The 23,578-nt window shown below is 60.2% G+C and overlaps 1 protein-coding gene across 3 annotated transcripts in view; it reads right to left on the reverse strand.

Annotated features, from left to right (window-relative positions):
- Positions 1-4,785: 4,785 nt before the first annotated feature.
- The window catches only part of SCUBE1 (signal peptide, CUB domain and EGF like domain containing 1), a gene marked incomplete at both ends in the record, with an annotated part of 129,967 nt that continues 111,174 nt past the window's right edge, over positions 4,786-23,578 (reverse strand). For all 3 annotated transcript variants that reach the window (XM_079715644.1, XM_079715646.1, XM_079715645.1), the window contains 12 exons: positions 4,786-4,938; positions 7,093-7,172; positions 7,557-7,709; positions 9,267-9,464; positions 11,043-11,204; positions 13,062-13,229; positions 14,574-14,735; positions 17,814-18,017; positions 19,253-19,390; positions 20,163-20,279; positions 21,268-21,372; positions 21,734-21,853. In XM_079715644.1, the coding sequence (XP_079571770.1) occupies positions 4,786-4,938; positions 7,093-7,172; positions 7,557-7,709; positions 9,267-9,464; positions 11,043-11,204; positions 13,062-13,229; positions 14,574-14,735; positions 17,814-18,017; positions 19,253-19,390; positions 20,163-20,279; positions 21,268-21,372; positions 21,734-21,853 (1,760 nt within the window). The remainder of the gene's footprint in view (positions 4,939-7,092; positions 7,173-7,556; positions 7,710-9,266; positions 9,465-11,042; positions 11,205-13,061; positions 13,230-14,573; positions 14,736-17,813; positions 18,018-19,252; positions 19,391-20,162; positions 20,280-21,267; positions 21,373-21,733; positions 21,854-23,578) is intronic.

Genomic DNA, 23,578 nt, shown 5'->3' on the forward strand with positions numbered 1-23,578 from the left:
ACTCCATCCAGGGGCTGGGAGGCCTCAGGGAAACAAAGGGTCCTGCTCTCGGGGGCCATCCGTGCAGGCTGCTGGGAGGGGGTGTGCGGCCACGCCCGTGTCGCCTGGGCCCCCACTGGTGCCGTCTCCATGGAGCCAGGCGGGCCGGCCCTGTGGCTGGCGCACAGTGAGCGCTCAGGACTCAGCGCTGCAGGTGATGTGCGGGCGCTGAGGGGCAGGGGCAGCCCTGGGAGAGCAGCAGCTACTTGCTCCGTCTCCACCTGTGCGACGGGCAGTGTCCCAGACATCGAGTCCCTCTGCCTTTGGCCTGAGTGACGTCGGCTCGGCGCTTTTGCTCTTGTCAGAAGGGCTGAGCTGCCACCAAGTGTATCTCTGGCGAGGAAAGGGGTCCTTGGTATAAGATGCAGTTTGCCAGGCTGTCGGACCCCCCAAGCATGCAGTAGAGGAGGCAAACGCAGCCACGGTCCCTGGGTGACGAGAAAGGAGCCTCCCTTCTGGAGCACTGACCTTGCCGGGTGCTGGCAGCGGGCGAGGCGTCAGGGCGGAGACCGGTGTCCTGGGCGTGTTGGCTGGGCTCCCGGGGTCCGCGGTCTTGGCTTGTGTGCTTCTCTCTCCGCCCAGCTGGCTGCAGCGTCTCCTTCGAGGTGTCTTTCTTGAAGTGTAGCTTGGTGACCAGGCTCTGCTCTGCCCCTCCTGCAGGTGCCCTGCACCGCACCCACCCAGGGTCCCGGGAGGCGCGGGAGGGAGGGATGGACTTCTCCTGACCGGGAGCGCTGGGCTCTGCCACCCAGGCCTCCATCACCTTTATCTCTGTGACCAGAGGGCTTTCCAGGACATCCTGTCAGCCCCTGGGGCTATGGTCTCTCTGCCTTTCTAGGAGCCTAGCACACAGTAGGTGCTCAGCAAAGGTTTGCTAAGTGACCCAACTTAGTTCAGTCTCTTAGTTTTCAGCTGGGGCGGCGGAGGTGCTGGAAGTCTTATTCAGCCCCTGAAATGTCACTTAGGCCCCTGCTTCAGCTCCAGCAGGCGGGGGGCCTCTTGTCGTGGAAGAGGGGTGACCTTGGCTGTGTTTCTGGGAGAACGAGGGTTCAGGTAGGAGAGGTGGGTTTGTAACAGGTGTGGGGAAGAGGGTCTCCGGGGGCCATCGCTCTCTGGAAACTTCTTGGCCTGGGGTCTCAGTTCTACTCTACCTGCGTGTCCCAAACCCATGGGTGGCAGGAGGGAAAGCTGCCCGAGGCCACCACCTCACGCCCCACGGCCTCCTCCAGCCTGTCACCACAGAGGCGAAGAGATGGGAGAGACTGAGGAAAGAGGCCACCACCCCTGGCAGGTGCGACCTGCTGTCTGACCCTAAACGGAGAGCCCGGGGGGAGGAGGGGGGCCAGCACCGCGCAGCAGCTGCAAGGCACAATCGGGGAAAAGGAGCCTAGTTCGGGGAAGCAGATGAGGCGACTTCAACACTCCCTCGCTGAGGGCTTGGCCACTAGACCTGAGCGGATTCCTTCCCTTTCCTGGGCGCATTTCCATGGAAGCAGAGTGTACCAGGAGGTGCCTGGCCCACGGGGCAGAGGTCCCTCAGTCTCCACTGCCATCTCTGCAGAGCTGCTCTGGTCGCCCCAGCCTGATGCTCTGCTAGGCCAGAACCAAGCTCATCAGAATTGCCAGGCCTTGGCACCTGCTTTCAGCCCTGGCCAGCGGGCAGGCTTTTGCTTCCAGAAATGTGTTGCTTAGCCCCTTTCCTTGGAGTTTATCAACTGGCTAGCCCCTGAGGGTCCGTGCCAGGCAGGCCCTGGCTGGGATGGTTCTGTGGCTGCTCAAGGCCAACGTCCCATCCAGGAGTGGGATGTGCTCCTTCTGGCTCAGCCCCTGGGCAGCTCAGGCCTTCTGCACTCCTGTCTCGGCTTCCGTCCTTCTTCAGGACTCACCGCAGGAACGGCCCTACCTGGGCCAGTCCTTGTCCGCCTTCCCTTTTCTCTCCACCTCCACCTGGAGCCAGGTGGAATAGCCACCTTGTGTCAGCCAATCTACCACCTGCGTCCACGACATGGAAACATGAAGAAACAAGCTTTGTTGCCCGGGTAGATCTCCTGGGGCCACCAGGCCCCAAGGAGTGGCGACAGCTCTGCGTTTAATAAGTGGGACCCCCAGGGTCCCCAGCATGGGGCTGAGGGCTGACGAGGTTCAGAAAAGACCCCACCCCTGGACTTTGAGTCCCCTGATGGCGCGGCAGGTGGCTTTACTGGGGAGGGAGGGCTGGATGGTGACAGTGGGCGGCTGGCGAATTTGGATTGCGGGCTCCCTGGCACTCGAGACGGTGCGGGGCCCACATCTGCACTGCCCCGTCCTGCTCTGCTCGGGAGACACGGGGCAGGGTCTGACCACAGTGGTGGCGAGAGCCGTGGATCAGGGTGGACCCACCGAAAGGGTGGGTAGGTTAGTGGGTATGTGGGTGGCAACTGCCAGAAACCACCCAAAGGAGCGGCAGAAAGAGTTCAAGAGATATGACAGCTCTTCCTGGTCCTCTCTGGATCAAAAACACCCTTTTTGAGAGCATTAAAAAAAAACCCCAAGGGCTTCCCTGGTGGCGCAGTGGTTGGGAGTCTGCCTGCCGATGCAGGGGACACGTGCCCCGGTCCGGGAGGATCCCACATGCCGCGGAGCGGCTGGGCCCGTGAGCCATGGCCGCTGAGCCTGTGCATCTGGAGCCTGTGCTCCGCAGTGGGAGAGGCCACAACAGTGAGACGCCCGCGTACCGCAAAAAAAAAACCAAAACCCAAACCCAAAAACCCTTCCTAGTGCCCTCCCCTGGGTAGCTATTGCTGGGGGCTGATTCTGGAGGACACACCTAATTTCTGGGGAGGACCAAGGGCTTGACACGGAGGACAGGCCTCTTTCTGGAAACTGTGACTGGCCTTCAAGGACTGTGACCAGGGGAGGGGCAGTGTGGCCTGGACGGGGCTCCCCAGCTGACACTGAGCTACCGACCGAGTGCAGCGCCCTCCCCGCTTGAGTTGGATTTTGGAAGAGAAGGTGCTGACGGCAGCATTAGTCAAGCTGGGGACCCGCTGCTGAGGACGCAGGTAACGGCGGCGAGGAACTCCTGAGCGCCGAGCCCCGCTGTGGACTGTAAAAGCCGCCATGACCTGCTCGCCACCCAGCCCGGGACCTCCAGGCCTCATGCCCTCAGCGCCACAGCCGTCCTCAAAGGGCGTGCTCGTCCCTAGCGGCATGCACGGGTCTGGAGCGAGGAGGAAACCACCTAGAGGCCACCAGAATGGGTGACGGGAGTTCGTCTGAGGATTCGACCGTGTTCCTTGGGATTCTGAATGTCTGTTAACCCTAAAGCCACAGAACGTCTGTGTGTCCCACGGCTGGTGGCAGCAGCAGCGTGGCAGTGGGCAAGGCCACGGCCTGTCAGAGGGCCTCGCTAGCTCCATCCCAGGCCCTGGCTCCTGGCTGAGCGGGACACAGTGCAGCCCGGTCACACTCCAGACTTTGCTTCTTTACAGAGAGACTCTGAGAGGGAGGCCACAGGGTGCAGCAGAAAGAAGACTGCACCGGAAGCCCAGCCTCCGACAGCCGGCCTGCCTCTGCCTGGGGGCGGCCCCCCCGTCCCAGGGCCCGTTCTCCTCCCTGGGCCCCGGTGCTCAGCACAGCCTGTGCTCACAGGGGCAAAGCCTTGCCTTCTGGTGGCAAGCGTCCTCAGCTTGAACCCCACGGTCATGGCCTTGGGTCAGACACAGGCCCCTTCTAAAGTTTACCACTGGGCCCTGTGACCCCAGGAAGGGGTCCGAAGGGACACTGCTTTCCACTGCATTCCATCGGAGGGTAACACGCTGGCAGAGCGTGGAGCCCAGTCCCCCAAGCGTTTGTACTCCACCGCGTGTCCAGGGCCGACCTGCCTCACCCCTGGTCTTGGAGGCTCCTGGCCTTCGTAAACAGACGTGGCAAGTGCTTGGAGGAGCAGTTTAATCAGTCAGGGAAGCCAGCAACAGCTGGGAGAAGACGGGGTGGCGATTAATATTTACAGTTGCTAAAGAGAATTCTCCTAAAGTACCCACAAATAGAAGTATATATATCTTTATCTTTATATTCATATACACATAGTACTTAATTAGACGCTCTATCACGGGAAAGCAGAAATCTACAGTTTCCTCTCCCAGCACCTCTTTTCTGTCCCATCACAGAATCCTGAGAGCCCAACCGCACTCGCCCGTGTCCTGGGCCCACGGCCAGAGGAGCTGGCGGGTGCGGACGCCCTGCCGGCATCGACACTGGCTTATCACAGCCCCCAGACGAGCCTTCACCACCCCTGCTTCCACGGCCTGGCCTCCTGTCTTGGACTCTGCCTCTGAGAGCCCCCCTGAGACATGGCCGCCATGCCCCTCTCCCCGAAGCACCAGGCAGAGGGCACGTGCAACCTCCAAAGGTCAGCTCTGCCCGGGACCCGCCTGGGTGGTGGCCGAGCGTCCTGGTCCGGGTGGCGTCCGCTGGTGCCAGCTCAGGAGAGGGCGCTATTGGTGTCCTGGAAGGAGCAAGAAAGGCTGCCTTAAGCAATGTTTTCCCACGGGGGCGGCATCAGAGGAATGCAGCTGGGCTGGGGTCTCTGCCTGGATGTGGTCTCGCCCGCCACGGGCTGGTCAGCGATTCCTGAAGGGCAGACGCCACGGCGATTCCCAAGGCAGCGTGGAGGCCCACGGAGCCGCCTTTAGCTTCGACTGTGGAGGGGAGGAGCTCTCTCCTCCCCGGGTAGCCGGCACCCCAAGCAGGGCAGCTGCACCAGTGTTATTTGTAGGGTCGCAGGAACCGGGACACCTTGGAGCGCAGCAGTTTGATGAAGGACCGTGGGAACATCTCCTTGGACTCCTGGGCTGTGTACTTGAAGTAGTTCTGGGGATGTGCCAACACGTCGAAGAGGGCCTTGATCAGCTTCTTGTCCTGCAAGACACGGTGAGGCCAGGGTGACGGGCCTGGGGCCAGGCTGGAGGGCCCTGGCCACTCGCCTCTGCGATGCCCGTCGCCCTGGCGGGGCCTGAGGGTGTCTGCAGGGATGGGGGAAGGGGGAAGAGGCTGGGCTGGCTGGTGTGTTTCAGGACCCTACAGACTCTTTGCCACGAATAGTTTTTCGGTTTTAATAGCCTAATTGGTTTTTTAATAGTCTATTCGTTTTAACTCTTGGAGTTCCAGTCACATTTTATCTTAAAAGGGTGCAATGCAAAAACACAACAGCCAACCCCCCCCCCAGGTTGAAAACCAGAGCACACGGAGTAGAGAGCAAGGCTTTGGAGGCCAATGGGCCGGACTGGAAACCGCAGCTGCACCATCTCCTCCCTAGTGCCTTAGCCCTGGGAAAATGGCCCTGCTGCTCTGAACTTGAATTATTCATCTGAATGACGGGGTGACGAGCCCTCCTCTCAGGGCTGGGTGGAAGAGGAAGTGCAGTCCTGAGAGCCAGGAGCCTGGCTCAGGGGTGCTCGGCACAGGTGTGCCGCGAGGGTCCAGGCGGCCCACACTCAGGCGCCGTCACTCACCAGCTGGGCACCCTCTCAGAGCCCAGGGTCATCATCTGTAAAGTGGAGCGATGCCACCCTGGAGGAGAACCTCCAGTGACCGGCAGCCACCACACTGCGTGCTTCCTGCCCCATGAGCTCATCGTCTCAAGCGGCCGTCTTGGGGTGTGACTCGTCCCGGCATGTGCGAGCGGGCACACACACGCACACACACACACACACACACCCTCTCCCACGTGTACACATGCACCCATGCCCTTGGAGACACAGGTGGAGTTCCTCCCATGTGCTGGGCGCAGTGCCAGGTGCTGGGGACAGGGTGCTGAGGGGGAAGCCCTGTGGTTCCTTCCCCATGGCGGGGGGACAGGGGCCAAATAATCACAGGACAAACCTAAACTGCAGGCCTGACGGCCAAGAAGGGGGGCCACCTGGGGTCCTCAGAGTGCAACCTGGCTAGGGAGGCCCAGAGGATGGGACGCCTGAGCTGAGAGCAGCAGGACGGGAGGACGTCCACCGAGGAGAGAATGGGGCTAGCGTTCCTGGGAGGCCATGGCCAGTGACGTGGGGAGTGGAGGCCTGAGAGCCGCCGCAGAGGCAGGTGGTAGCTGTGCCAGGCTGGGCCTCGCTGGCCAAGGCTTGGTCCTAAGAGATGGGAACACTTCTAGCTCTGAAAAGATGCTGCCAGCTGCAGGGTGGAGCTGAGGGCAGAGGGCCGGGACAAGGATGCGAGGGTCAGGCACAGAGTCAGGACGACCCTCTGGTTCCCACTGAACAGACAGGTACCTGAGGAGGGCGACGAGGGGCTTCGTGCCCCGAGACCCCCAGGTCTCATCCAGGTAGGGCAGCAGGGGGCAAACCTCTTGGCTTACACACTGCCTACTGTATGCAGGAGTGCTCCAGGCCTGGGCTCGGAGATTCTGTGAGCCATCCCAGTTTCTCAGACGCGAGGCGGGCCTCAGACAGCTTGCCTGGGGCCGCCCAGCTGGGAGGTGGCAGCTGGAGCAGAAGTTAGCGAGGGACTGGCCGGCCCCGCTCTTGCCCTCCACGCCACCCTCGGCTCCCAGGCTGGGGGTGCTGTCTGCCCAGGGCTGGGCCGGGGCCCGACCCCCAGAGCCCAAGCAGATCCCTGAGTCTGGCTCCTCACGGTGACAACCTGGGCCCTGACCCGGCCTGTGCCCGCCGTGTGACGGCCACAGCCCCAGGATGACTAGGTGGCTCTACTTCTCAGGACGTGGGCGGGATGAGGAGGGAGTCAGTCCCAAAGGCAGCGGAGGATTCTCCTGATTTTAAGAGACCACGCTGTCGAGCTCTCCCCATTTCACAGATGAGGAAAGTGAGGCCAAGAGCTCATAAGGAACCTGCCCACCGGCACGTCAGCAGGTCCTGGGCTAGAAGGACAGATGCACTGGACCAGCCCTGCCCCTGACCGCCTGCTCCCATCACCTTCTCTTCTCCTGTTATCACTCTTCTCCTCACTTCTGTGCAGGGCTGGGGTTGGGGCTGGGGGCAGGGATGGCCCTGGATCATCACAGGCCACTATCCCAGGATTATATGATCCCTTCCCATAGGGAAGCTCACTCACTTTCAAAATTTCCTGGTGATTCTCTGAGGCGTAGAGCCGTCCATCGCGGACGATATCTTCTATTAACTGCTGGTAGTCCTCTGCGAAGCCCACCGGTGGGAAGGGAGGAAGGTGAGGGTAGAGGCTGAAGGCGAAAGTCCCTCCTGCCTCCTGCTCCCGTCAGCCTCAGCCCTCCCCCAGGGCTTCAGACTGCGTGCCTTTGTCTCCTCCACCCACACTGGTCTCCTCCAGGTTTGACTAGTTAGAAAACCCCTATACAACCCTCAAAACCCTGCTTGGGTAGCACCTCCCTCTGAGGCCTGCAGACACCACTAATAACTCCCTCATCTGCACCACCCTGTCCCCCTTATGGGCCTGTCTGGACCCCACAGTCCCCCAAGGCTGGAGCTCCCTGAGGCCGGGGAGGTATGATTTGTTTCTGTGTCCCCAGGGCCAGCCTGGGTGCGCACTGGGGCCACACTCACCGTCGTAGGTGACATAAGGTACTTGGAACCCTTTGCCGCTGTTGCCTTCATTGGATTTGAACTGGATCCACAGCTTCCTGGAGCGGGAGGTGAAGGCGATGGGCCTCTCATAGGTCTGGCAGGTCTCATAGGTGGTGATAGAGGTGGGTGAGGCTGGGGGCGGGGCAGGGGGAGGAGGCACGTCATTGTTGAGCTGCCCCAGATCCACAGCTCCTCACCCGGTCCCTGACCTGCCACAGGCCTCTGGCCTCCCCACTCAGTCAGCCATCCAGCACCCACAGCACCCAGTCCCCCAAACACTCCAGCTCTCCAGTCCCCGCACTTGTTCCCTCGGCCCCAAACGCCCTTCCCGACCCTCAGCCCCAGTTCCTACTTGTCCCTCTGAGACAAGTTTCTGTGCCTCCTCCTCCAGGAAGCCTCCCTGGCTGCTCCACCCCCACCCTACTCTGTTTTCTCTCTGCTCTGTGAACACTGTACTACAGCCCCTCTCTATAGGGTTGTCACTGTCTCCCTGCCAACTGCTCCTCAAGGACAGGGCTCACGCCTGCACCCAGCACAGAGCCGGGGCTGGGGTGGAGGGTCAGTCTCCTCTCCCGGTGAGCAGATGAACAAGGGTGAGCCTGCTGACCCCTGGGGTGCCTGGGGCTGGCCAAAGGGTGCCCCACTTCCTCACTGCTCCCTGGGGGAGCTTTCCTGAGGTGTCCTCGAGGTGGGAGAGGCTGGCCTCCCTAGAGCTCAGCTCTGTGGACAGACAGTAGAGGGGAAGATGCTGTGGACTAGGGAGGCTGGTGACGGGAATGGGCAGGGGATGGTCCCGGGCTGGGCTCTGACTGGCTGTAGGACGCTGGCCGGGTACCTTGCCCTTCCTGGCCTCCCAGGCCTCCCATTCACACACTGGGGGCCATTTCCTGCTCATCAGCTCCACTGAGTGGGTGGTGCAGGCACCTGGTAACAATGCAGCACACAGTGGACAAGGCCCTCCCCCCTCCCCCATCCCCCCACTCTCCTGCTCCTCTGGCCGGTCTCTGTGTATCGGACACATCCCAGGCCCCGGTGGGCAGCCACGTTTTTGTGTCTGTCTTGTCCCCCTCCTTCTTCCCTAACACTGACCTGGAGCTTGCTCCCTGGGGGCACTGCGGCCTTACCATAGCAGCGAGGTCCCCAGCCGAGGCACAGGCCATAAGGGGTTCTACCCAGTCCCTGGGGGGTCTCAGGGCTCCCCACCTTTCTTGCTGCCGTGGCCATTTGGGCACGCGCTCGTGCCCACCCACTGCTGAGGGGCTGGCCCCTAGCCCAAAGTCTCACCCGGAGCCCCCATGGGGGTGGTGAGCTGGGAGGCTGCAGCTCACAGAGCGGGGGAGCGGGCCCTGGGGCGCCCTGTGTGAGTGCACAGGCTGGCCCTTCACCACCCCTCCAAGCACAGAGGGGGGAAGAGGCCCTGTGGGGCAGGGGGTGCTCCTGGGGGCTCACCCTGGGCGGTGTGCCAGGATGCGGGAGAAATGGGATGAGAGACTGGCTTGTGGTCAGCATCGAGACCAGACCTGACCAGGTCCTGATTCCCACACTTAGGACACACCCTAAGCTCTCCGGACCTTTCCACACAGCTCTGGAAAGCCCAGCCCCTGAAGTCGGAGGTGAGTGCCCTGCGGAGCTGTGCCACGGGGGAGGGGTGGGCGTGTGGTTGAGGCAACACCCCTGGACGGCACGTACCGCTCTTCCTCATGACCAGGACGTCGCCACACCCGTCCTCGATGGGCAGGAAGATCTCGGGGACCACGATGAGGATCCTGCGCTTGGGGGGCGGCGAGATGTGCCACACGCACTCAGCATTGGCCGGGTAGTCGCCAGGGTAGTTGGGGGACTCGATGTAGCCCGTGTAGTCGCCAAGCTCGCCGCCACAGTGCTGGTCTGTGGGCACCACGGCCCGTGCCCTGGTCAGGCCCGGCTGGCCCTCAGCAGCCTTGGTGGCCCAGGGCAGGGCTGGTAGGTGCTCTGCCCCCTCCTGGGCCCCCCTCTACCCGGTCCTCCCCGCCAGCAGGCCAGGCTCCAGGCCGGTTTTCCCTCGGGGACCCCTCAGCAGGGGGGGGGACCCCGTTCCGTGTTGGTTCTCGGAGGCCCAGCCCCGGGTGCCTCCTTCCTGGGCTGCCTCACCTGAACCTCACCTGCCTCCTGCCTGGAGCTGCTCGCCCCCCCGGCAGGCGCGTCCATGCCCCCGCAGCTGCCAGCTCCCCGCCAGCCCGTGCTGTCCTCCGTGTCTCAGCCAAGGCCAAGTGTGCCCCAACGTCCCCTTTCTCTCCACTCACTCGTCTGTGCATCCCTTTGCTCAACATCCCCTGAGTGCCCCCCAGGTGCCAGGTGTGGCCCTCTCCAGGGAGCAGGCAGGCTCAGGGACCAGCAAGAGACATGCTTCCCTACCTTTTCAAGTTTAGCTAAACCGTGCATCCTCAAAGAGGCCAAATGTGACTTTTTTTATGAGCTAAACGGTTCCTAGCTTAACTGCATAAAGGAAGTTATGCAAAGAAAATTGAGTGTAAATACTAAATATACATAATTTTCTCACACATTTTCATTTAAAGATCTCCTCACATCAAAATTTCTGGGCAACATTTCATTTTCACCTTATCATTCCAGAAGCTTCCCTCCCAATTTTCCCCCACTTTTCCTCATTAGGACGTTTAAACACTTAAAACCCTGCCTATGCTGAGCTGTCGCAGGAGGCCGCGAGCCCAGCCGGGGCAGAGGGGATGGAGTCCACGTCGAGGATTAAATCTCCTTCACGGGCCATTAGGCTGTTCCAAACATGACCAGCAGCCCAGGAAAGGGGTCACTGGCTGGAAATTGATTAGGGAAAGGGTAAAATACCAGAACACATGCCCTAAAGGGCTCTGAAAAGTGAATTAGAAATACCTAAAGACAGCATCCTGTGGGTTAGGCCCCGATGACTTGCTGGTGAGGGGCTCAGAGACGATCTATTTCCCAGATTGTCTTACGCTGCCACGTTTCTTTGGGCTAAAACGGAGCTTCCTACAGACACAGGGCGGCCGTCTGGTCTCCCTCTTCCGCCTGCACCCTTGGTACACCCTGAGCATCCTGCGCCTTCAGAGCTGCAGGGTCTGGTGCGGGCAGCTGCCCCACAAGCCTCCTTGGCACGGGCCCTGACTTTTCCCTCCGCAGACCCAGACCCTGGAGTGGGACCTGGCCCGGCACTGAGGCACAGGTGAGCCACGGGGACCGACGAACGACGGCGCGATCAGGTCGCTCCGTGGAGCGCAGGGGGGGCCGGCCAAGCTGGTTGCACCCTCCACACCACAGGGTGTCCCACCAAGTGCCTGTGTGGAGGTGACGGGCCAGGGAGGAGTCACCGGCCTCCTGATCCGTGTCACCGTGGACACGACCTGAGGTCAGGGCTCACCCTGCCCTCACAACCTGCCCCCAGTCCCCTCCCGGCACCTGCAGCTCCTTGGCCGTGGGAAAAGCAGCACCTACTTTTGCAGTGTGTGACGTTGGTGGAGCCGTCGAAGTCTGTGCTGGTGTTGCCCGGACAGGTGATGCAGTGGTTCTGGCCAAACTCGGGCTGGTAGGTGCCGACAGGGCAGCGGATGCAGCGGTGGGTGGTGGTATTGTAGTGGTGGCCGGGGGAGCAGTGCACTGTGGTGGGGGGGGGACCAGTGGGAAAGGGCAGGCGGCATTCTCCCCGGGGCTCCCTGCCCTTGAGGGCTGACTCAGCACAGAGTTCAAGGCCCCTCCCCGTTGCCTGGTAACCTTCCACCACCCATGCCCAGTCCCTGAGTGGCCGACCCCTCTGCTCCCTGCCCCTGACCACAACAGTGCAGGGTGTGCTGTGGACCATGGGTTCTGAGCAGCGAGCCAGGCAGACCGAGCCCTGCCCCGAGGCCAACATCGTACTCTGGCTGCGTGGGAGTGAGATGCCATAGGGCCGGCTGTGGAGGGAGGTGAGGGAGGGCGGCACCGAGGGGACCGGCGTGGAGACCCAAGGAGTGCGGAGCTGGCCCGGAGGTGGGCCGTGTCTGTGCCAGCTGTGGCCAGAGCAAAGGTCAGGGGCCACGGTGAGGACTGGGCTTTCCTCTGAGCGAGGAAGGCCACCTGGAGCTGCCCCGTGTCCCCAGCTGCTGCACTGGGAGTGGGCTCTGGGGGAGGGGGGGCGTGGAGGCCCAGGCAGGACAGGCCAGGGCCATCGGGGAGGGGTGGCGGTGGCCTGGGTCAGGGTCACTCTGTGTTTGTTTATTTTTTATTTTATTTTTGGCCGCGCTGTGCGGCATGCAGGATCTTAGTTCCCCGACCAGGGATCGAACCCGTGCCCCCGGCAGTGGAAGTGCGGAGTCTTAACCACTGGACCGCCAGGGAAGGCCCAGTCGGGCTGCTTAGAAGCTAGAGCTGCAGGGGCTGCGGACAGACTGGGTGTGAGGTGAGGGGGAAAGAGCACTCAGAGTGACGCCAAGGTCCCCTTGAGCACCTGGCAGGAAGAGCCACCGTGCACTGGCGGGGAGCCTGGACCTGTGGAATCTGAGATGCTTGTTAGATACGATGTGGAGCTGTGGCCTGGCGGGAGGGCAGAGTCCAGTTCAGGGGAGAGGCTGGACGGGAAACAGAAGCTGGGGGCACCCGTGCAGAGATGCTACTTAAGGCGAGCAGATGAGTTTATCCAGACTCAAGAGCAGTGCGTGCAAGGGGCCTGGGACGTCCCAGCACTCGGGGGCGGGGCTGGGGGAGGCTGAGCAGGGCCTGGGGCCCAGGCCGAGGAGCAGCAGGAAGAGCGCCCCAAGGGGGCCACGGCCCAGTCTCGGGAGATGCAGACAGAACTGACTTGGGCTCCAGCAACTCAGGGACCCTGTGGGCCCCCTTGATGGGAGCAAACGCTGGGCGGGCGTAGTGCGGTGACAGTCGGACTGGCTGGCGGGGATTCGGAGAGAATGAGAGGAGAGGAAGCGGAGTCCAGACACTCCTGGGAGGCTAACGGTAAAGGGGGGAAAACCTGGCAGGAGCCAGGGGGAGGTGGGGCTGGAGAGCTGGGGAAGATTCAGAGTCTGTATGTCGGGCCATCAGCAGGTGGGGAGGACTGTCCCTCCATGGAGAGTCGAGCCTCGGGCGGCGGTGGAGCTTCGGTGGTGTGGAGGGGAGGAGGGGCCGCACTGCAGGGCCCTGGCAGCCCTGAAGACCTTTGACCTCTGACCTCGCCCCACTGCCCCTCCCAACCTTCCTCCCGGTGCAGCTCAAAGCCTCCCCAGTGTCTTGAGGAGCTGGGGGATGGGGGCTCAAAGTTCCAGGCTGGAGCCTCAGTGCCTGCCTGGCTCTCTCATCCGAGCCGAGGCAGGCATGTGCTGGACCCCCGCCGTCCCCGTCCTCGTGTGCAGCACAGAGCTCGTCACCAGTGTCCACTGCTTGAGGCTCCAGCCTCCTCTGACCTTGGAGGTTTGCCAGGGCAGGAAATGAGGGGCATCCAGGGAAACGGACCCTGAGCGGAGGGGTGACTGGGGGAGTCCTCACCTTTGGCCTCACAGTCTTGGAAGGCGGCTGTGCCCTCGTGCTTGGTGAGCAGTCCCCCTCCGCAGGGGAAGCAGCCCGTGCGCCCAGGCTCATGCTGGTACATGCCCACGGGGCAGGCCTGGCAGGGCCTGAAGCCGTCGGTGGAGAAGAAGCCTGGAGAGCACTGGCCTGCGAGTCAGAGGTCACGGCTCAGGCTGGGGGGCGGGGCGCCTCGGTCCAGGCCTGGCGCTCAGCTCAGCCCTCACCTGTCCTGGGAAAGGCACCAAGGCGGGGGGTCGAGGGGGAGGAGGGCACTGTGTGGTCTTGGTCAGGCCTGGCTTTTCTCCTCCCACCAGCTAGAAGGGCTGTGGGTTGAGAAGTGGCCTCGCTCCAGAGCTGAGAAGTGTGGACACCACATGTGGAGGCGGGAGGTCGTGGAGGCCATTTATTTAGGGGGCTCTGCCCAGGGGGCGGGCCACACTGTCTTCACATGAGGACCTGGGGCTCTTAAGCTCCAGGCTGATGCTGCCTTGTCTATCTGCCTGGCTGGGCCTGAGCAGAGGGAGGGGGTTCTGTGAGGTCCCTAGGGCACAGCTGGGACAAAGGGAGGAGACAACACATTCTAGCAAGAAGTCAGGATGTAGAGGGTATTCCGGCGCTGAGTGAGGCATGGGTTTAGTGCCTTCTCAGCCCCGACCCTGGAATTCTCTGCTCCCCCAGTGGCCTCTCTGTGCTCTCTGACAGGTACTACCTCCCCTGGGGCACAGACCACACTCCTGGAGCGGGCAGGGGCCAGAGGGCAGCGGGCCAGCCTGCAGGGGCTCAGGGCCGGGCTCTGATCTCTTCTGTCCCCCAGAGAAGGCTGGAGGTCTCCGCCACCCTAAGGGTCCCACTCACCAGCACACCTTTCCCATCCGTTCTCTTGGGTGAGCCTCACAATGGCCCGGGAAGGGAGGCTGACGGGGGGAAGGCTACAAGCCCATTTCACAGATGAGGTTAAGTGGGGGTAGTAAATGGAAAAGCTCTTTGCAAACCAAATTGTGCTCGGTAAGTTGAAAAAGGGCTCTCCAAACCATCCAGAAGGCCAACTGTAAAGTTCTTTGTGTAGAGCACAGTTCTTCCCCAAGTATCTGGCTGCACTCCACAAAGCATTTCGACAATGATGGGTGCCCCATGAGGTGTCACGTGTTTGGTCAACTATAAAGCACTATGTACCTCCGCTATAAGCTGACCTGTGAATGAGCAAGTGGTAAACTGTAAAGTCCTTTCCAACCTGCATGGTGCAGTTTTAAATGGCACCAAGTGCAGCCCAGCGCCTGCTCACCACCGTGCACTCTGGCACATGCACTGTGGGTCTGCAACGCACTTTGTAAGTGCAGCTGTGCGGAAGTCCTGACAGGCTCTGGAAATGGCAAAGAGCTTTACAAAAGACCACGAGGCACCCGAGCCTTTGCCTTGGGAACCTCGGTGGAGACAGGAGGTGCCCTGTTCCCCCACCCCCGGCTCCTCTTTTCAGGGAGGGCCCCTACTCGCCTCCACACTCGGATACGTTGCGGGCACCAGCCAGGCCGAGCCCGTCGCTGCTGGGGCACGGTGTGCAGCTGAGCTGGCCGTTCCCGTCCTGGTAGGTCCCCGGCGTGCATGGCACACACTGGCCTGGCTCTCCGCTGAAGTAGGTGCCAGGCCCACAGGCCACTGCGGAGGCAACGTGGAGAGACTGCTGGGGGCAGAGGTGGGGAGCAGTGTCCAGGCGGTCTGGCCGTCTGTCTGCTGGTGCCTCAAGCCCAGGCTCTGCCCTTCCACATAGGGCCCAGCTCTCGCCCCTGTGGCTCCAGGGGCACAGAGGGGCCCAGACCCTTCCCAGGAGAGCAGGGGGTAGGAGCCAGGCGGTGGTCATCTGTGAAGACCCTGTCCTGGTCTCATGCGCCTTCCCAGCTGCTGCCACTCAGGGTCCCCTGCAGACCCCTCGTCTCAGCCCTCTCGTAAGTGTCTCTGCAGGGACTGTCGTCCCCTTTCTGCTCCACATGCTGCCCTCTAGCCCTGGGCCCTCGGCCTGTGTACCAACGGCCTCCTAGATGCCCCACAGTCAACTTCATCCAAACCAAGCTCCCCTGCCGGCTCCCCTTTCCTTCCCCGTGTGGCGGAGCTGGCACCTGAGGACGTGGGGCTCAGGTGCAGAGGGGCTGTGGGAGTGACAGGGGCCTGGGGACTGAGGATACAGAGATGCTGGGCTGAGGAGAGCCAGTGTGGTTGGCTGCATTGGCCACATAAGCAAACTGATGAGTGAGTAAGGGAACTGATGGAGAAAATAAGTTAAGGAGAAAGGGAGCTGAATGCCTCATGGGACAAGATATTGAGAAACGTGGAAAAATAACATGCAAAAAAAAAGTTAGAAAGAATACTGAGGTACTGAATTGGAGGTATTGGTATGAACTCATGGTTTTATAAAACACACACACACACACACACACACACGCAGAGCTACAGGAATAGCATAGGTACATAGGTCTCCATGTAAAATACGCATACCTATACTTTCTAGTTCTGTCCAATGAGAGGGCCTAGAAGCAGTGACACGCCAGTAGCAATGAGTACCTCAGCTTTCGCTTTCTACACACTCTCCTCCTCTAAAAGGAACAGGGGTCCTTGGAGATTTGGCTGATTCCAAGGCAGGGAAAGCACAAGCTGAGTCTGAAACATCTTTAGTGCCGGACAGTAAGAGAATGCTCGATGAGTGATGGAGCCATGTCAAAAGGACACAGGGGCCAAGCTGATGGGGCGGCCACTGGCTGAAGCGGGGACGATCTGAGCACCGAACTAAGTCATGTTAGGAGTGGATTACAAGCCAGTGAGGAATCTGTGAGTCCACACTGACATAAATGCATAGATATATAGATACATGCCAACATGTGGGAGAAGGGAAAGCTCTTTCTTACACTAGAATGCTAATAAATGTAGGAAGGATGATAGAAATAGAGAACACGGCTTGGCAACAATTGTAGAAGTGGCTAATTTGGTGGCTGTCAGCGAGTGGATGGCAGTTTGATGGGGAGCAGGGTGTTGGTGCAACTCCAATACGTCCCCATGAAATCCTAATCAATTGCAGAGGGAAAAGGGTGAATTAAGGTGGAGGAACCAGCGGTGGACCAGGGCAATACCCTGTGCCTCCTGAAGGGGGCGCTGAAGAGCAGACGTGGAGCGTGGTTTTCCTGCCAAGAACGCAGGCCGAGTCTGGTCACAAGGAAACACCAGATGCAGCTGAGGGTCACTTTACAGAACTTAGGGCCAGCCGGGGGCAGGACAGGAGAGGCAGGGGAAGAGCCAGGAACTGCTCCAGATGAAGGATTCTGGAGACATGACCACTAAACACAACTCGGAGAGGAAAGGGATGCTGTCGGAAGAGTTGGTGAAATTTAGCGGGTGATGTAAAGGCGCACAAGCACGCCACACGCACGGGAAAGCGTGACAGCGCGAATGCTGTAAGACATCCGCAGTGGGGGAATCTGCATGAAGAAAATACGGAAGTTCTTTGTTCTGTCTGGCAGTGTTTCTGAAAGTTTGAAATGGTTTCAAAATAAGTGGTTAAAAATAAAAGAATGACATCCCGAGTCCCTCCCCCTCCCCCCTTGCGGGGAAACGGCGCTGTGCCCGCTCCACCGCCCCTCCCCCCACTCCTAAATCCCACCTCCTCTCCAGCGGCTCCCAGCCTGTGTCTCTGGCCCAGGCTACACTCTGTGCTCCAGATTTGTGCCTCCAACCTAGTCAGCGCCTTCACCAGGACGACTCACGAGCGTCTCAGACTAACAAGGACAGCTGGGACACCCCCTCCGCCAGCCCCCTCCCCCAAGTTTCTCCCAGATCCGAAAACGATGCAATCTCTGCCCAAGTGGCCAGAACCCTTGGAGTCGTCCTTGAAGCCTCCTTCTCCCTCGCCTCCCTCTCAAAGCGTGCTCTCAATTTCTCTCTTCCTTGTCCGCCTCTCCTGCCACCCCTGGTTCCAGGCTCTACCATCTCTGGCTAGGTCTCCGCCCCGCTGCTGCCCCCCACTTGGCCTTCCCACGGCAGAGGGCGAATGAGGCTGTTGCCGGCTCAGCGCGGGCCAGTGCTTCCCAGCGCGCCCAGGGCAGCACCGGGGCCAGCAAGCCCTCATCTGGCCTGTGGATATGCTCACACGGTGGCTGCCTGCCTTCTCTCCCACGTAACCGTCAACCCCACTAGAACCAGGACTCAGTCAAGTTCACCTCTGAGCCACGGGGGGCTGTCTCTAAACCCGTCCCCTCTCGATGGGGGCCGGTCAGGTCCCCAGCCTCGTTCACTGGACCTGGCCGCCCTGCCCACGGCCCCTGCGGTGGCCTGGCCTTCCCTGCACCTGGCAGCACCGCCCCCGCCCCGCCGGGGGGCCCTCAGCCTCCCGGGCATCTTCACTCTGCTCCTCCTCTGCCCTCAGCTCCCACATGCCTCCGCCGGGAAGGCTTCTCGAGCCCCATGGACTGGTTCCATGCCCCTCACACCCCTCCCTGGGGCCCTTCTGTCCCGCCCCTCCTCAGGACCGCAGGCGGGGTCACACGTGTACTCGGTCCCGGCACCAGGGGAGTGCCCTTTAATGACAGCCGTCACGTCTAAGTGCTACGGCACTCCTCCCCGGCAGGCCTCGTCTCCCTGTCCCGGCCCAACGTGTCTGTCTCCCGTGGGCTCTATACCTGGGCCCACACGGAAGGAAGGACAGAGAAAGTCTGCAGGGCGACACTGGAGTGGCTGAGGGCAGGGACTCACCGCATTTGCCGTCCTGCAGCACCTGGCCTGTGCCACACGTCCCCTGGCCCTCCAGGGCCTTGGCCGGCCGCTGGGCCACCTCGTACTCAGTGCCTGCGACCTGGACGGAGAAGTGCTGCCGGCTGACGGACTTGCGCAGAGTCTTGACGGCGGCCTGCAGGCTCTGCTCCACTCGCCTCCGCACGCACTCGGCCTCGCAGGTGTCTGCAGGGGCGGGCAAGACCCGAGCTTGAGACCCCCCGCCCCGCCGCTGCCAGCCGTCTCTCCGCCAGGCTGCCCAGCCAGGCGCTGCGCTGGGCCGTGCCTCTGCTCAGAGCCTTCCCGCGGCAGCCCCGGGCCGAGGCGCCCTTGCTGCGAATGTCTGACAGCAGGAGACTGAGGCTCCAGAAGACTGAGGCTCCGAGAGGTATGAGCCGCTCAAGGGCCCCGCAGCAGATCTGAGTAGAAGCCCGGCCTCTGCCACTGCAACACATCCCCTGCCCAGGGCACAGCTCACTCATGGGGGCCCCGCCTGCTGCTCAAAAACCCTTGAGGCTGCCACTGCACCCAAGACCACATCCAGCTCTGCTGCCTTGAATCCCAGGCCCCTCGTGGTCCAGCCCCTGCCTGCCTTGCTAGCTCTAACCCCCAGCATCCAACACTCACCGTGAACTCTGCCTTGCGGCCGCCCTGCCCTCCTCACTGCTTCCGGAACACGCCCTACTCTCCCTGGCCTCTGGGCCTTTGCCTGTTCTGTTCACTCTGCCTGAGCGCCATCCCTGCCACCAGTTCCACTTGGTGAACTTTGTTTTCAAGTCCCGATTCAAATGGCACCTCTCTGGGGGAGATTCCGGGCCCCTCTCTAGGGGAGGGCCCTCGGTGCTGTGCCCTGTTCGTTCTCACGTGCCCGCCGTCCGGTGTCTCCCTTGGCTGGCCATGCTGCCAGTGTGGGGACAAGGGTCTGTCCCCTCTTTCCACAGCGTCCAGGGCCAGGCACACACAGCACACGCTTGTGACAGATCTCTGTTCCTCTGTCACAACTCAGCTCTCATCTACAGCCCAGAGGGAACTGCTGGTATGAAACACGAGCCAGCATCCCACAAGGCCCCTGCTGGAACCTGGGAAAGACAGGTCCTTGGCTCAGCGGTCCCGGGGAGGCTGCAGGCATGGGCCCTTCCAGGCCCCGGTGAGGGCGTGGAGCAGTGGGGAGAGGCGTGTGGCAGTCACTGCAGGCCCCAGCCCTGCTCCTCTCACGGCCCCGGGCCTCCGCTTCCACCCTGGGCTGGGCAGCTGCTCTGAGGGTCCGGCCCTGAGCCCTGCCAGTTCCCCCGCTGGCCTGGCTGGCCTCCACCTCCGGTAGCCGTGGCTTGGGTGGGAGCCTGGCTTCATGCCCAGCAGACCTCCCAGCCCACTGTCCTCGCTGAGGCCCTCAGCACCTCACGAGGGGACTCCTCACCCACCTGAGGCCTCTTCCATCTTTGTCTCAACCTCGAACTCTGCTGTGATGTGGGTCACCTCCTTGGATGGGGATTTGCGGCCACGGCGCCTCTTCTTGGAGGAGTCACACTTGAGGGTCACAAAGGTCACGTGGCAGTTTTCTGGACAAGGAAGGGGCCACTGTGGCGAAGGTGGCACGGTCCTACCTCACCCTGCACACAGACTGCTGGTGGCCAGGGTCCCACCCTGCCTAAGAGTCCATGTGCACACGGGGAAACTGAGGCTGGAGAAGGCCAGGTCTCAGGAGGGGCTGGGGGTGCTGAGCCAGGCCCTGCACCCAGCCCTCCAGAGGCCATCACACCGCTGCATGGGAGGCACTTCGTGCATCTTCCTTAGCAAAGCTGTGCAGCTCCAGCTCAGGGCCGCTCGGCCCAGGTTAGGCCTGCTGGGCACCGAGGTTTGTCAGATTTGAGGAGGAATCCTAAGGTGTTCGGGAATCTTCATGGAAACAGAGCTGGTATGCTTTCCTCCTGGTCCTTTTCCCCAGTCTCTCCCCGAGCCTGGAACACCCTTCTGGGTCACCCTCATTCTAGAGAGAGCCGCTGAGTGAGCCCAGGGTTCCTCCCGTTTGGACACGACCAGGCTGTGCAGAAAGCCCTTGCTCTGGGGGAGCTCATTTAACCCTGAGTGAGGTGGACCGGTGGACCCCAGGGATGCTTTTCCACTCAAATGCTGGCTTTCTTCCCCAGGGACACCACCACTCTCTATGGTCCACCAGGCGTGGCTCCTGGGGCTAAGGGACCACGGTGGTGAGGACGAAGAGAGGCCCCTACCCCTGGAAACCCAGTCCCGCTGGACCCTGGGCTCCCAGCCTCCAGGCCTGGGGACCTCCCCCTGCCCCCCGTGTGGGCGGTGCCAGGGCGGCCCACTCACCCAGCAGCAGCTGCCTCAGGGCCTCCTTTGCTGGCTCCCGGCTTCGGGGCTGGAGGTGGCACTTGGCATCTCGAATCTTGAACCGGGCCTTCTGCCTGATGAGGGTGGCAGGGACACCTGGGGAAAGTCCAAATCCCCCCAGGTGGCGGCCTCTCCCTTGGGCAGGGAGGTGGTTCGGCCGGGGGCTGTGGAGGGAGTGCCTGAGCGTGAGGGGGCTGCCAGGGGGACAAACCCACCGGGAGCCGTGGGTGGGGACCTCTGCCGCCTTGTTTCTCGCCCTGAAAAAGGTGCAAGGGTGGGTGGACGGTGGGGTCATGCTCGCCCCAGGGGCCATCCAGCCAGCGGTCGGTGGAGGAGGAAGGGCAAGCCTCCTGCCTTTCTCCCCCATCACCAGAGCTACTTTATGCGGCTGGTGCTTTCAGGAAAAGGGGCAGCACGGACGAGAGAGGGAAGCAAGGAAGGGAAGGGGATTTAAATGATACAGATCCCAGAGCCGCTGATTCCTTCCAAGAGCAAAGCAGACCCTTGGACCAAAGAATCCTATAGTCACAGAAGCTTAGGATTACATCGTATATGTATTAAGCATATCATTGAATCCAGCATCCTGAATAGGAGAAGCTGCCGAAGCACAACCTCCTGCTGGCAGGGGATCTGGCTGTGTCCCAAAGTGCATGGGAGTGTGCGTGCCTCCAGTATTCCTGGGGGGTGGGGTGGGGCGGGTGGGTGGTCTCCCAGGGAAGCTCTGACTCTGGGAGTTTTTAGAACCTTGTGGCCGCAGCAGATGTGAGTCCTTTCACTGAAATGGAATCTGAGATCCATAGACCCATAGCACTTTAGGGTCACTAAACCACCCTGGAACTGTGGCCCAGAGCCGGAAGGGCCCTTCCATGGTCCACTGCCCTTGGGCTGGGACTCAGCTTACAGCCTGCTTGCTTCTGGGTCCTGGCCCTGCTCTTAGCTCCCTGGCACCCTGAGCCATACTGGGCAGGCCCCAGGCCAGGAGGCCTTCCCTGGGCCATGCCTCTCTGTCTGTCCCTGGCCTGGTGCTGGACGGAAAGTCAAGGGGTCCCGCAGGTGCGTGCAGTGTGGACAGGCCAGGGACTACCTGAGCAGCTGGGCCCGGTGCTGGAGCCGGTGCTGTTGCGTTTCTGTAGCATCTTGCCCTGGAGGCCCGGGACACCGCAGCTCAGGCTGTAGCTGTCGTCCGAGTCTGTAGAGAGGCCAGGGCTGAGATGGGCCTGGGTGCCCCCCCTTCCAGCACCCGCACATCCTGGGGGCCTCGGAGGGGTCACTGAATGCGATGAGGGTCAGGACTGACCCTCACGTCAGTCCGTTTCTGCTACACAACTACAGGCTAAGTGGCTGGGCAGGAATGCGTCCGCTGCACTTTTGAGAAGGACACTGCGGCCCCCACAGAACCAGACAGCTGCCCAGGGTCACTCAGTGACCAGGGCTGGGGGTCCTCATTCCTAGGTTGGGCTCCCCTCCTGGAGAACAGCAGGGAGCAGAGGCTGGATCCCAGGGAAGGGAGCCCCGCCCCCCATCCCATCCCGGGGACAGCCTTGGGTTACCTGGCATGAAGAGTGTGTGGGCCAGGCAGGAAAGGGAGCAGCTTTCCACACCGCCCACCTTGCTGCAGGACAGCTGGGCCTGGGGTGAGGCCTTGGCCCGAGAAAGGCACTTGCCCGTCTCTGAGGAGAAGGAAGACACAAGAGAGGCTTGAGGGGCCAGGGGTGGCTTTCTGGAGCCGGCAGGGCCCCTGAGCATGGACCAAGAGGAACGCCCACCACACGTCCGTCCCCTGGCCAGACCGTCTTGGTGGGAGGGGACTGGGAGATAGCAGGGTCCACATCCGTTTGGACGTAGGGGGACGCTGGGCCCAGGGAGCGGTTTGCTCCCTTCTCCCTCCAACACCAGTCCGGGCTCTCTGGGAGAAGGTTCACTCCCTGAAGTCTCAGAAAATTCTCCTACACATGATTCAGATTACAGCCGATGGGAACCTTAATATACCTCTATTGTGTATGATCACAAAACAGAATCCCTGGGGCAAAGTTTCCACGGCATCAGCAGAACGACTGGAGGAGAGCCCAGGAAGAGTCCAGACTGAGTCTTCCCCGATTGCAAGAAATCTTTTTTTGTTTTTTTTTTTTGGTATCAACATGCAAAGGTTAGGCCAGGCTCTCAGGGGACAAACTCAAAAACATGGGGAGCACCCGTGACCAAGGCTTGTCCTTCCTGACTCAGAGCAATCATAGCCTTGGATAAAGTAGTTGAAACATCTTCAGATCTTGTACCAGAACCACGTTTAAATCTGAGAGTACCACATACAGTATGATCGCTCCTGTGACCTGAAAACACCCAGTACTTTTTCTGCTTGTCAGTGAACTAATCATGGTGTCTGGTTCCTTTCTCCTTCTCATACTACCATCGAGCAACTCTCCTACCCCTTCCTCTTTTTTTTTTGGCTGCACCATGTGGATTTTGGGATCTTAGTTCCCGGACCAGGGATTGAACCTGGGCCACAGTCACGAAAGTGCCGAGTCCTAACCATTGAATCGCCAGGGAATTCCCTCTCCTACCCCTTCCTGAAGGAGAGACTCATCTCGGTGTATCTGTACTTCAGAAGTGTTCATATCCAGAACAGATCTTTTGGATGCTCCACACCAAATCCCAACTTAATATTGTTTTGTTGATGGGACTTATCTTAAAAAATGAAGAGATCCTAAAATCCATATGGAAATTCAAGGGAAGTTTGAGAATAGCCAGATCAATCTTGAAATATGAAAAACAAAGTAGGAGGACTCACATTTTATGATTTAAAAACACTATAAAGCTACAGTGGTGTATAGGTATGAGGACAAACAAATAGATCAATGGGACAGAACTGAGAGTCCAGAGACAAATCCATACATTTATGGCCAACTGATTTCAAGAGGGTGTCAAGATAATTCTATGGGGAAAAAGAATGGTTTTTTTCCAACAAATGATGCTGTGACACTTGAAGAGCCACATGCAAAAGAATGAAGTTGGACCCCTATCTCACACATATAAAATTAATTCAAAATGGATCAAAGACCTAAATGTAAGAGCTAAAAATATAAAGCTCTTAGAAGAAAACAGGTGTTATCTTTGGGAACTTAGATTAGGCAATGAACAGTTTCTCAGAAGTGACATAAAAGACGCAGGCAACCAAAGGAAAAAAAGAGATAAACTGAACTTTACGAAAATTAAAAACTTTCATGATTCAAAAGACACCATCAAGAAAGTGAAAAGACAACTCACAGAATGAGAAAAAAATCTTTGCAAATCTTATATCTAATAAGGAACTTGTATCTAAAACATATAAAGAATTCTTACACTTGAATAATAAAGACAAAGAACCCAATCAAAAAATGGGCAAAGGAACTGAATAAACA

The sequence above is a fragment of the Hyperoodon ampullatus genome (assembly GCF_949752795.1).
Source record: "Hyperoodon ampullatus genome assembly, chromosome: 11".
Lineage (NCBI taxonomy): Eukaryota > Metazoa > Chordata > Mammalia > Artiodactyla > Ziphiidae > Hyperoodon > Hyperoodon ampullatus.